Raw genomic sequence first — 13,422 nt, forward strand, 5'->3', positions numbered from 1 at the left:
GAAACCTGATATGGTTCTCAAAAAAGATATACTTTCCAAAAGGTAGATAAAATATGATACAGATTCTATTATTGTCCCAAATTAAGGAAATTTTAGCGTCTAATAAGATAAGTAATATATAAAAGAACCTAACATTTTCCCTAGTATATTATAACATAGTAATTATTCAATCAACATTCAAACAACTGTATATTATACAGTGGTATTTTGTTTGGTGTTTTCTGAACTGAAATGATAGCAGCTCCCAGGACATTGATATAAAGTCAGTCTGGATCTCCATCTAAAACATAGTGTCCACTTTGCAATCTTCAGCCTGTATTTGGGGATGCATACTTCTGTATGTAGTTCTTTGACAGTTTTAGTGATGCTGGGGTCCTAATAATGTGGATATTAGCTTGCTCTACCTAAGTACTGTACTGAACACTGCATTTCTGCATTGTTAAGTTGTCATTTCTAAACTGTATGAACAGTATAAAGATCAATAAAGTCTTCCCTTACAATTTTTAAAGCTGTGGTACTGGAAATCTGTTCAGTGCCAATATGACTTTCATGTACAAGAAATGCACACAGAGAAGAAATCCTGAAAACTGTAGATTGTTGACTCTTGAATATATACTTGATATGGTTTGGCTGTGTCCCCACCCAAATCTCATCTTGAATTCCCATGTGTCATGGGAGGGACGCAGTGGGAGGTAATTGAATCATGGAGGGCAGGTCTTTCTCGTGCTGTTCTTGTGATAGTAAGTCTCATGAGATCTGATGGTTTTATAACGGGGAGTTTCCCTACACAGCTTTCTCTTTTTGCCTGCTGCCATCCATGTAAGACGTGACTTGCTCCTCCTTGCCTTCTGCCATGATTGTGAGGCTTCCCCAGTCACATGCAACCATAAGTCCGTTAAACCTCTTTTGTAACTTTCCCAGTCTCAGGTATGTCTTTATCAGCAACGTGAGAAGAGACTAATACAATACTGAAAGAGTATCATGTATAACATTGTTACTGAATTGTAAACTCAAAAAAAAAAAAAAAAAAAAAAAAAAAAAAGAATTTGTCTCTCTTGTTTGCCAATTTTTTCTCTAAGGCAGGGTTTTTTAACTTTGACACTATTGACATTTTGGACTGGTTAATTCTTTTTTGTAGGGGACTGTTCCATGCATTTGTAAGATGTTTAGCAGTTCCTGGCCCTAACCTACTAGATGTCAGCAGCACCCGTCTCCAGTTGTGACAAACAAAAATACCTCTAGACATTGATAAATGCCCCCTCGGGGGAAAATTGCCTCCATTTGAGAACCACTACTCTGAAGAATAAAATAGCATATGGCAAATAAAAGACACTCACCAAATATTTTTGGATTGACTGAAGACAGGAAAGAACAGTCTTCCACAAAATGTACCACTTGTGATATGCTTTGAATATCTAGGTATGACCTGGAAACATTTCTATAACCTTAAGAGTTATGTATTTTATATACATTAGAAAATATAGAACACGACAAACCCATGTTTTTGCGTAGTGTTTTATAGGACAGCGCTAAAGTGGATACTGAAGTTAAAAAGTAACTTAATGGAAAGAAACATTAAGTAACTGTACACAACAGATACATTAAGCACAACTAATCAAATTGATTAAGGTGGTATGTGAATTACTGGAGTTTGAAGCACTCATTTATACTAAGGGAAACTTAAGCACAAATGAACTTCCCCTAAGTCTGGCTTGTGTGCACCACTAGAATCCTCTTTGGGAATGATCTAGTGCCTTGCCCAGGCTAGATACAGGTGTTGATGACAAATTGCTTACCCTTTGAGAATTACTCTGATAGACACTATAAGATATTAACATCTGGATGAGGTAGCATTATGAGAGTTCAAAGGAAAAAGAAATTACTTTCTACTCAGGTAATGAGGGAAAGTATCACTATTGATATTGAAGGATGAATGGAATTTTTGTAGTAGATAATACGGAGGAAAAAAGTAGAGGCAAAGAGTTGGACCAGTTCAAAACATATTTAAGGGATGAGTAGAGGCTGGTTTGGCTGGAGTGTAGTATAGCTATTAAGGAAAGTGGAATCTGGTTGTAGAGGGTGTGTAATGCCAGGGTGGGTTAATCCATGGAACAAAGATTATTTGATTTTCTAATGTCTGGCTAAAAACTACTTTGTTGTTATTGTTGTTTTTAAGTGTATTGCCGTTATTTTAGAAGTAACGTTTAGTTTGGGATGGGGACCTGACTAAGAATCAAGATAAATAAATACTGCTGCTTAGAGAAGTATTAAAAACTAACACACACACACAGACACACGCGCGCGCACACACACACACACACACACACACACACAAGCTGAAAGAAGAGACCAGAGACTAGAACAGCAGAGGATCAGAATGGAAAGATCATGACATCAGAAGAAGCAAGGAGGTAACCTGGGCCTGGGGGAGTTTGCAGTTTGAGGTGATATGGGTAATAGGCCTTGAGCCTTTTATCGCTGTAAGAAAATTGTCTTATTTAAAATAAGATGCTGATCTTTGGAGGTTTATTACTGAAACGCTAGATGAGGTGGCTGACATGTAGTATTGATTTTTGCCTCCTTGGTTTTATCTTCCCCTGGAAGATAGCTGCCTCCAATGATGCTTGTTGTTTACACCATGCTGACCTCTGGAGCGGCAATTCCTCTTTGAAAATCCTGGCCCAGGCCTGACAGCCCTTTCCTTTGTGGTTTCTTCTAACACAACTGAAATAGGCTTGATTCTTTTCTAAAAGACTTTATTAAATATTAAAGAATAAACAAGAAATAAAATACGAGAAGTACTGCCAGATTTACCTAGCATCTCTGATATCACTGTCCCTGGTCAAGCCACTCTCATACCTCAAATCTCCTTTCCCTACTGCTGCCAGAAGTGTCTTCTTAAAATCCCAATTTAGCTATATCACTGCCCTGCTTAACTCTTTCATGGCTTCTCATTTGTACATGGATTACATTTTAGTATATTAACTTTCTTTTGGTATTTCCTGGAGTAAGGATGGTTTTATAGTTATGTTGACATAATGATTATTTCATTTATGTGATTTGAATGGGTTACGGTTAAAGTTGAGATAATACTTGGGAAGGGTGAGAACCTTCCTGTAAAAAGGTATGAGTTCTAACACTTCCCTAAAGGTTTCCCAGACTAGCTTTATCTGAAGGGTCAGGAGTCACTGGATTTCAAATTGTGCTTCCTATAGTGCTAGGTTTCTGATGAGGTATGTCCAGGTCACCTCCAGAAAAAAATCTCAATGGGTGAGACTACAGCCCACCACCCCAATTCTGCCTGAAGAGTTCCACCCTAACCCATTTTTTATATATTGGTGGTCCACATAAAATTTTTTGAGGGCTGTCTGCTGCTTTCAAAAAAGATGCGTTGATGAGAAGTCATTAGATGATTTCTAAAGTTCCTTTCAACTCCAAAATTATCTGAGAATCCAGCCCCCTTGACGTCTTTCTTGATTCACTTTATGCTAATTTTGTTCCATATGATTAATGCGTTGTTAGAAAATAACAGAATTTCAGAGCTGCAAGAAACTTTAGCAGTTATCTTGTCCAGTTTTCCAAAAGAACAAGACTCCTGAGAAATGCCCGTTGCTTACAGAAAGGACTATATAGCTAAATACTTTGAGACTGTACTTCTGTCCCATTGCTCAGTAGCATTTTAAAGGCTCTGAAAAGTCTTATAATAAAGAAACCTGATTAAATTAAGTCAGTATTTCCTACATTGGAAGCATGGGCTCTATTTCAACTTACTATGACCTTCTTTATCTGGGACTAGTTTCTGCCCTATTACCAGATCAGAGAGCCCTGTTTTTAACATACTGTGTCATGCGCGTCCATGTGAAGAGACCACCAAACAGGTTTTGTGTGAGCAATAAAGCTTTTTAATCACCTGGGTGCATGGGCTGAGTCCGAAAAGAGTCAGGGAAGGGAGATAAGGGTGGGGCCATTTTATAGGATTTGGGTAGGTAAAGGAAAATTACAGTCAAAGGGGGTTTGTTCTCTGGCCGGCAGGAGTGGGGGTCACAAGGTGCTCAGTGGGGGAGCTTTTTGAGCCAGGATGAGCGAGGAAAAGGACTTTCACAAGGTAATGTCATCACTTAAGGCAGGAACAGGCCATTTTCACTTCTTTTGTGGTGGAATGTCATCAGTTAAGGCGGGGCAGGGCCTTTTCACTTCTTTTGTGATTCTTCAGTTACATCAGGCCATCTGGGTGTATATGTGCAAGTCACAGGGGATGCGTGCAAGTCACAGGGGATGCGATGGCTTGGCTTGGGCTCAGAGGCCTGACACTGTGGAGAATAATTTGGGAAAACTCATATAGTTGAGCCTCCTCCTTTTGCAAAGAATTTACGATAGAAAATGATTGATCAGGTGTCACACAGTTGGTTATCAGGTCTCAGTCTAATATTTATTCCTCAATGGTCTCTGCTTAACTTCAAGTAGGTTATAGATTCCTTAATGGACTGATAGTTTATGTCTTATAGCTTTACCTTTCAGGTGCTTAGTTTCATATTGGGAACATGATAAGTGAATAATAAATGCATGATAGCTCTATGATTGAACCCTGTGAGAATATGAAGCATTATGATATGAATTGGTTTCTGTGTATGTATGAGGGTTTTTTTCCCATCTTTTGGAAACAATTTCTGTTCCCCTGTGTACACCCTTTCTCTGTAATTGCAGTGTATGTTTTTTGTTTCTCCAAAGTTTCTGTTGTCAGTAGTTTATGGTCATTGATTCATACTGTTTATTGGAAATAACTCTGTGGGCTGCTTTGCCTCAGGGCTAATTTGATTAGGGATGCTGTTGTTTTACACCATTTGGGAAAATGTTACGCTATAAAGGCTATTGAATTTGTCACAGAATGATATTGAAGGGAAGCCAGAGACAGGAGAGCTAGTAACTTGCTGGCCTGGTTATTAGCATTGGGCCTTTTGGGATTTTTGTCTGCCATTTGTGTTGATATTGCTGTTTTCTGAAGAGATGAGTGTGTGACCAATTTGGAGATTGTTACTTGGCACGGACAGAAACTAGTACCAGATAAAGAAGGTCATAGTTAGTTGATATAGAGCCCCTGCTTCCAGAATATTGTGCTTCTGTCCTCTGAGGTTAGATTATCTGTTTGTGAGGGAGAAAACATTTATGTAAGGGAGAAAGATTGGAATGTACTGAAATGAAATGCTCACATTGACCACATCAGCTGTACTGGAGCTTATCTGATGTAACCACTCAGCCTCTGTCAATCTGACTGTGTGTATGTGCTCTGTTTTGTACAGGGAATCGTCATCCAGGGACCTGCCAGAAACCACAAGAAAACATGGGGAGGGGTAAGTTTCTCTTCCCTTTTAAGTAATTTAGACTGTCTCTGTAGCTATTATAGTCAGGAAATTAAATTTCTAACTCATAGTATATTTGTGGACACCTAAATTGTATTTCTTGTTAGTGTTAAAAAGTTTTTGTCTGAAGCAGGGCTTTGCAGAGAAAGACCATCAACCACATTTGTTCTCTGGATCTTTGATTTTCTTCTTTTGTAGAGACCTCCCAGTACAGGGAGAGATGGATCAATATATATATACTATATATACAGTATATATTAGTATATATACTTATATACTATATATATTAGTATATATACTATATAATACTATCTATACTAATATATAGTCTGTATATATGTAATAGTGTATATATAGATATATATACTATAATATATAGTGTATATATAGATATACTCTATATATTGACCTTCCCCAAACCCAGCTTCTTTACAACTTTTTTCTGTTTTCTGTTTTCATGCTAGTAACATAAAATAGTCTACTATGCAGCCAATGAAAGTAGTAAAAATAATCATCTGTGAGGCTGATCTGTAATTTTTTTTTTTTTATTTTAAAGCCCAGCATTACAAACCATTAGATGAATTCCTTTTGTTTATTTTTGCCTTCTCATAAGGCTGCTTATGGGCAGTGGACAACAGATAAATTTAAGTTCATTTCCTTGTTAATATTAAGCAGCCACCAGAGGGACTTCATAAATAATTCTGATTAATGTATATCATGGTAACCTAAAATAATCAAAAGGGTCAGAATCTAGTTTAAAGAGTTTATTCGAGTGCAAAGGTTGAGGACGAACTCATCTGGAAAGCACTGATTCCAAAGAATGGAAATCACTGTTTCCAATTGTAGAAGTTTGGGGATCACTTGAATAGACAAAGTTTAGGATATTTTAACAGAATTTTAACATCTTTCTATGTAAGGCTTACTGCATAGTTACAATGACCTGATTGATCCAGGTGGTCCTTTTCTTTCAGGAAAGGTATATTTAACATTCCACAATGAAGATGTGATTGTCATGGGGTCTCTGTTTGGGGCACCATCTGGTCTGAGTTAGGTACAGGATAATAAAGGAAGAGTAGCAAAGATCAGTGACTGAAAGGGGGAGGTCTGGCCTCTGGTCTTTGCTATTCATTTACAAAACAACAGCAATGAGGAAGAGTGTTAAACTATAACCTAAGAAGCAGAATTGCAAAATATGTTATGTGACTGAAACCACAGTCACATCTCTCCCAAGGCTTAAAGTGTTTTGGGGGGTTCCAACAGCTTTTAAATTTTATTAATTTTCACAATCATAAAATTAGAATGCTATGAAGGACCTCAGAGGAAGATTTGGTGTGTGGTGTGGTATAGTATAGTGAGAAGAATACTGGATACAAAAGACCTGAATTCAAGCTCTACCTCTACTACCTTGATCAAATCCTAGAAACTCCCTAAACTTGTTTGTTCATCCCTGACGTGGGATTAATACATTCTGCACTTCTAGCCTCAGAAAGTTGTGGTTGGCATAATGTGATAATACATGTAAAAGTGTTTTGAGAGTTCTAAAGTGTAATGGAATACAGCAGTGGTATCTGCCCATTACTGTCCTTTTTTTTTTTTTTTTTTTTTTTTTTTTTGAGACAGAGTCTCGCTCTGTCGCCCAGGCTGGAGTGCAGTGGCGCAATCTCAGCTCACTGCAAGCTCCGCCTCCCGGGTTCACGCCATTCTCCTGCCTCAGCCTCCTGAGTAGCTGGGACTACAGGCGCCCGCCACCGCGCCCGGCTAATTTTTTTTGTATTTTTAGTAGAAACGGGGTTTCACCGGGGTCTCGATCTCCTGACCTTGTGATCCGCCCGCCTCGGCCTCCCAAAGTGCTGGGATTACAGGCGTGAGCCACCGCGCCCGGCATACTGTCCTTACTGACTAACTATATCTTCATTGTTTTTTTAATGGGTAAAAATGAAGTTATTTGACCAGATGCTTCTGTAGGCAGCATGACTGGGACTTGAGTCATATAAGCAACTGAGAGTTCCTCCTTCTGTTGCATTTTGCTTGCCCCACCCTTGTATGGGCCCTGGTAGGAAGCTCCAAGGATTATGGATCAATCACGGAAAATATCTTCTTGAATCTTGCTGAATCAGCTTTTGTTCCTGTTTTCTCCAGAGCTTCCCTTGGAAATTGATTAGGCCTAGCTATTCTGGTTCTTTCCAAATCTTCACAAAAGATGGCAATCTCTGATGGTTTGGAATTTTTAAAACTAAATAAAATTTTTAAACACTATTCAGAATTCTGGGACTAATCTATGCCACGGCCTGCCCGCAAATCAGCTGTCAGTGGAAGCTTCCAGAGTAGTGATACAGCTCCAATGGCTGGGGGAACTCCAGGGTCCTTAGTCTCACGCCGAGTTAGATAAAACGACACAGACACACGTGGTTTTAAGTAGTGGAGAGTTTAATAGGCAACAAAGAAGGAAGAAGCTCCCGCCTACAGAGACAGAGGGAGAGGGGCTCCCAGCTGAGAGAGGAAACCTGGAGTGTGGTGGAAAACAGCCAGTTATATGAGGAGACTGGAGGAGGCAGTGTCTGATTTGCATAGGGCTCAGGGGATTGGTTTGACCAGGTATGTCATTCACATAGCCTGTGAGAAAACTGGCCCTCCCACCCTAGCCTTTTAATGTGCAAATGTAGGGTGCCGTGATGTTCTACACACGTGGGGATATGTGGGGACGGCCATGTTGCCAGGAACATGTTGGGGCAAGGGGAAGAAGATGGTGGGAATGGCCATGTTTGCGTGGACCCAGTTTCCAATGGCCTGCATTTGCATATCAAAGCTTGCTGGCCCAACTCTAAGAGCCTGGGCTTTCCTGCTAGACAAGAAACGTTTCTGGAGCTGCTTTAAAAGAAAGAAAAACTTCCCAAGGACCCCTTTTCCTATCTATCTGCCTAAAATAATTTCTTAGTAACTCCTATAACATTAGCACATCATGTTTGGTCCTCACCCAATCCCAAAAGCTTCAAGTGGATTTGGAGAATGCTGTGGTTGTTGGATACTGCCATAGCCATATAGAGGAGAGAGCTGCACTGAGACAAGGAAACCCATTCTTTCTCATTTCCTCTATTCATTTTTAGACTGCTCATCAGGTCACTAGCGAAGGGACTATTAGGTGCTTAGTTTAGAAGATGTCTCAGCAACTTTTTGTTCAAATGGTCAGGCAATTAGTATATAGTTGACCTTTGAACAATGTGGGGGCTAGGGATGCTGACTCTGTTGCGTAATCAAAAATTCATGTATAATTTTTGATGCCTCCAAAACTTAACTACTACTAGCCTACTGTTGACTGAAAGCCTTACCAATAACATAAACAATTAACACATACTTTATATGCTATGTGTATTACATACAGTATTCTTATAATAAAATACACTAGAGAATAGAAAATATTATTAAGAAAATCATAAGGAAGAGAAAATGTATTTACTATTAAGTGGAAGTAGATCATCATAAAGGTCTTCATTTTTGTCATCTTCACATGGAATCAGTGGAGGAAGAAGAGGAATTGGTCTTAATGTCTTAGGAGTGGCAGAGACTGCAGAAAATTTGCATATAAATTAACCTGTGCAGTTCAAATATGTGTTGTTCAAGAGTCAACTGTAGTTCTTGCTAAAGAACAGGGCATGGTAATGTAATCTGCAAAGATAGGCATGTTTCCAAGCTGGTGATGAGATAAGGGAAGTGCTTCAAAGAATGCTGCTTTTACAACTACAGAAGCTTGTGATAGCATTTTCACTGTGTTGACCACTTTGAAAGCATTTGTAATATCCTGAATCTCAAAGAGACTCTATCCTTTACTCTCTAAGCTTTGCTTAGTTTGCCTGATTACGTTTGTTAATTGCTGACACTGTTATTGGGGAGAAAAAGATGCTACTGTATGCTCATTTTTCTCTTTTCTGGCACTGTACAATGAAATTTTCCCTGCATTTGGCAAAGATTCTCACAAACGTAGCCCAATGTATCATGCAGAGGGACACAGAGGAAAAATATTGCAAAGATATGGCACTAGCCTCGTTACATAAATTAAGGATGCATGAAAACAAAAAACACGGTTGGATAACTGTACAGTTTAGGTGAGAAATTAAAACTGAGGTGAATTTCTTTTAGCATTCTTTGATACTAGATGAAGAAGTTATTTGTACATATGTGTTAGAAGAATCATTCGTTTATGTGACATGAAGGATTATAAACAAAATTTAAATCTTGAGGTGGGGAAGATGAGAACAGCCTTGTATATTTAATTTTTTATTAGCCTACTACTACCAGTGTCCATTGTGTGTGACACTGAAATCCCATTTACTATGTATGAATTCTTAAACAGGGCTTAGTCTTTGGGACTCTTAAGAATCTGTAATTATTCTGATATTAACACTGTAGAGCACTTTATAACTCACAGATATTCCCTCTACATTATCTTGAGTTGCAAGGCAACCCTATGATGTAAATAGGAATTATTATCCTCATTTTATGTGTTATAAAACTGAGGCTCATAAGAAAAAGTCTTATCTATAATCCACAGACTACTAATGGAGAGCCAAAATGCAAATCTAGGTCTTCTTATGTCACGTCCAGTTTTTTTCTTCCAATAAACCATATTCTGAATGTCTTAATCATCAATAGTGTGTAAGTCAATTAAAAACTTTTTTTTTTTTTTTGAGACAGAGTCTTGGTCTGTCGCCCAGGCTGGAGTGCATTGGCTGGATCTCAGCTCACTGCAAGCTCCGCCTCCCGGGTTCCCGCCATTCTCCTGCCTCAGCCTCCCGAATAGCTGGGACTACAGGCGCCCGCCACCTCGCCCGGCTAGTTTTTTGTATTTTTTTAGTAGAGACGGGGTTTCACCGTGTTAGCCAGGATGGTCTCGATCTCCTGACCTCGTGATCCGCCCGCCTCGGCCTCCCAAAGTGCTGGGATTACAGGCTTGAGCCACCGCGCCCGGCAATTAAAAACTTAAGAGCTATCTGTTGCTGTGAGAGGTATAGAAGAAATTATTTTTTAATATCTGCAGTGTTCACATATCATGAGGGACTGGACAGAAAGGCAAAGGGAAATGGCTCATTGTTCATCAACATTTAGGGTAACAGCTAAAATACATGTGTATCAGATGGTGGAATGCCTCAAAGATGAAAATCCTCTGAGCAGCAGTGGTCCATGTCTGCGGTAATTCAAAAGGCAGCCACACTGATTGGCAGTGACCATAGTAGGTAACAAAACAATTCAGTTCAGAAGCTTGTGCTACACAGTCCACAAGGAAAGGTGCCTAAAGTAAAGGGCCTTTTGCTGCTTACCTGGCCTATGTGAAACTCACCCGTTTGACTGATGAGTTTTTATCTTTGTGGTTTTCATTGACACAAGGAATATAATGCATCATGGAACACCAGAATAGCATGAGATGACAAGATGAGATACTGGTTCAAAAATGAACAGCATATATAAATAAAACTATATGTAAAATTCTAGTAGAGAACATTTTTACAAAGAGAATGTGAGGATTTTACAAATGTGTATATATAGGCTCACAAAATATTATAATATAATCAGGCCTCCATATCTGTGGGTTCCACATTTATAGATTCAACCAACCGTGGATTGAAGTTATTTGAGAAAAAAACAAAAAAATAAGAATACAACAATAAAATGCAAATAAAACAGTACAGTATAACAACTATTTTCATAGCATTTACATTGTATTAGGTTTTATAAGTAATCTAGAGATGATTTACAGTGTACAGAAGGATATGCATAGGTTATATGCAACTACTGTGCCATTTTGTATAAGGGACTTGAGCATTTTGGTATCCGTGGAAATCCTGGAACCAATCCCCAATGGATACCAGATGACTGTTCTAGGGTATTTATCTTTAATCATCTTCAGATGGTAATTGAAACTATATTTTACCTTTTCATTTCTCCTCTGACCAACTGGTATATTCATGATAAAATGGTAAAAGGCCCAGTACTCCCAGTAAGTCTTCTCTTTATCTACAATGAATATTTTTCAGTTTTCTTGCTTTAAAAATTTTGTGATTATTGTTTTTTTTACAGTGTTTCAGTAGAATTTGTGTTTTAAAGATATAGCTACTTTCCATCTGAATTTTTTTCTATCTTAGCACACATTTCTATTACTGAATCTTCTAAGTGCTGTGGAAGCAATTTGTGGTATCTGCTAGCCTCATATGAAGTTATTAATGGCTATTTTCACTATCTACCTTAAAAACAGAGCTTCTGGGAGAAGTTCGTCATGTTGTCTTGATAATAGCAAACCATGAGCTAGCTGCTTGTACACATCTTCCACAAAATAGGAATAATACTTAGCCATGAATTTTCAAAATAATTTTGCTTTGTTATATACAAAACAATATCTGGAATAGCTTAATGATTGCAATCAGGCAGGTCTTATTTGTGGAGGATAATCCGAAATAAAATATGAAGATAACTTAGCATTTTTTTTTTCTGTTTTTCCTCTTCCAGTATTTAGTCTTTGGAAATAGGTCTTACCTACCTAGCTTAGAAGAAAATTGTAGGTCTATAAAATCTTAATATGAAAAGTCAGTTTCCATTTTCATTTTCTGTACTTAATAGTAACATGACCTTAATGTCTTAGCATAAATGAATTTTTATGGTTGTGCTATAGCAAAACAGTGGTAGTGTTGCCAGTTAGTCTTTGTTTCTTATTACAACATAGCTGCATAATTCCTCTGGGTCATTGCATGTGCTGGGCTCCTTTATCCCAAGGAACTCAAACATATCCCCCTAGTTGTCAAGACTTAGTGGAAGGGAAAATGGTTTACAGCCACCACAGTAAATACGTAAGTTATTTGATTCACTGCTGAACTATTGTTAAGTTGAAACCAATTCTAAACTTCAACTGAGTGTACAGCTCTATGTTGTCGAATAGGGAATGAACCTTCAAACTGACAAGCCTTGTAAAGTAACTGTCTTATAATGAAGTGCCTAATTTTATTTGGGACCTCCCCTGGTTTATGGTTCAAGTGAAGGTATCCACTTAAAGTCAATTAATTATTTCATTTTTCTGCCTGTATTAGATTTGAGAGTCTCTTTATTATGGTGACATATTCAGGCCTCTTTAGTTTAGATGATGTCAATAATTTATTATAAATTCTTATCTTCAGAATTTTATAACAGTAATATGGATCTGCTTGTGGCTGACAACTGCCATAATTTTTTCTTTTTTTTTTTTTTCTTTTTTTTTTTTTTGAGACGGAGTCTCGCTCTGTCACCCAGGCTAGAGTGCAGTGGCCGGATCTCAGCTCACTGCAAGCTCCGCCTCCCGGGTTTACACCATTCTCCTGCCTCAGCCTCCCGAGTAGCTGGGATTACAGGCGCCTGCCACCTCACCCGGCTGGTTTTTTGTATTTTTTAGTAGAGACGGGGTTTCACCGGGTTAGCCAGGATGGTCTCGATCTCCTGACCTTGTGATCCACCCGTCTCGGCCTCCCAAAGTGCTGGGATTACAGGCTTGAGCCACCGCGCCCGGCCCATAATTTTTTCTTGGCAAGTTTTTCTCACTAGAAAAGAAAAGAACTGAGAGTCAGGCTACTTTTTAAAAACTCATTATAGTGCTTGATGCTTTTTGTGTTTGATGCAGTCCTCTCTGCCATTTACTTATTAAAGAAGAAAATAACCTTTGGCACATAAGTTTAGAAAGGTTTCTCAACTTTAGCACTATTGATTTTTTTTTATGGAGGCAAAATTTATATAACATAGACTTGACTATTTTAAAGTGTATAATTCAGTGGCATTTAGTACATTTTGTAACCAGAAGGTTGCTGTGCTGTAAGGAAAATAGTTACAAAATGTACTAAAGGTTGCTGTGCAACCTTCTAGTTACAAAACATTTTCGTCACTTCCAAAAGAGATCCTATTCCCATTAAGCAGTCACTTAATCCCTTCCCATTATCAACTTCCCTTACCAGAGAGGTACATTTGTTACAATCAATGAAACTACATTGACATGTCATTATCACCCAAAGTCCATAATTTACATTAGGGTTCACTCTTGGTGTTGTATATTCTGTGA

The 13,422-nt window shown here is 38.3% G+C and overlaps 1 protein-coding gene across 3 annotated transcripts in view; it reads left to right on the forward strand.

Moving 5' to 3' along the window:
- Positions 1 to 13,422, forward strand: part of PRRG1 (proline rich and Gla domain 1) — a 98,430-nt gene that overhangs the window by 53,634 nt on the left and 31,374 nt on the right. For all 3 annotated transcript variants that reach the window (XM_050776511.1, XM_050776512.1, XM_050776510.1), the window contains exon 2: positions 5,298 to 5,348. In XM_050776511.1, coding sequence (XP_050632468.1) covers positions 5,339 to 5,348 — 10 coding nt within the window. In that variant the 5' untranslated portion in view covers positions 5,298 to 5,338. The remainder of the gene's footprint in view (positions 1 to 5,297; positions 5,349 to 13,422) is intronic.

Source organism: Macaca thibetana, chromosome X (assembly GCF_024542745.1).
Source record: "Macaca thibetana thibetana isolate TM-01 chromosome X, ASM2454274v1, whole genome shotgun sequence".
Classification (NCBI taxonomy): Eukaryota; Metazoa; Chordata; class Mammalia; order Primates; family Cercopithecidae; genus Macaca; species Macaca thibetana.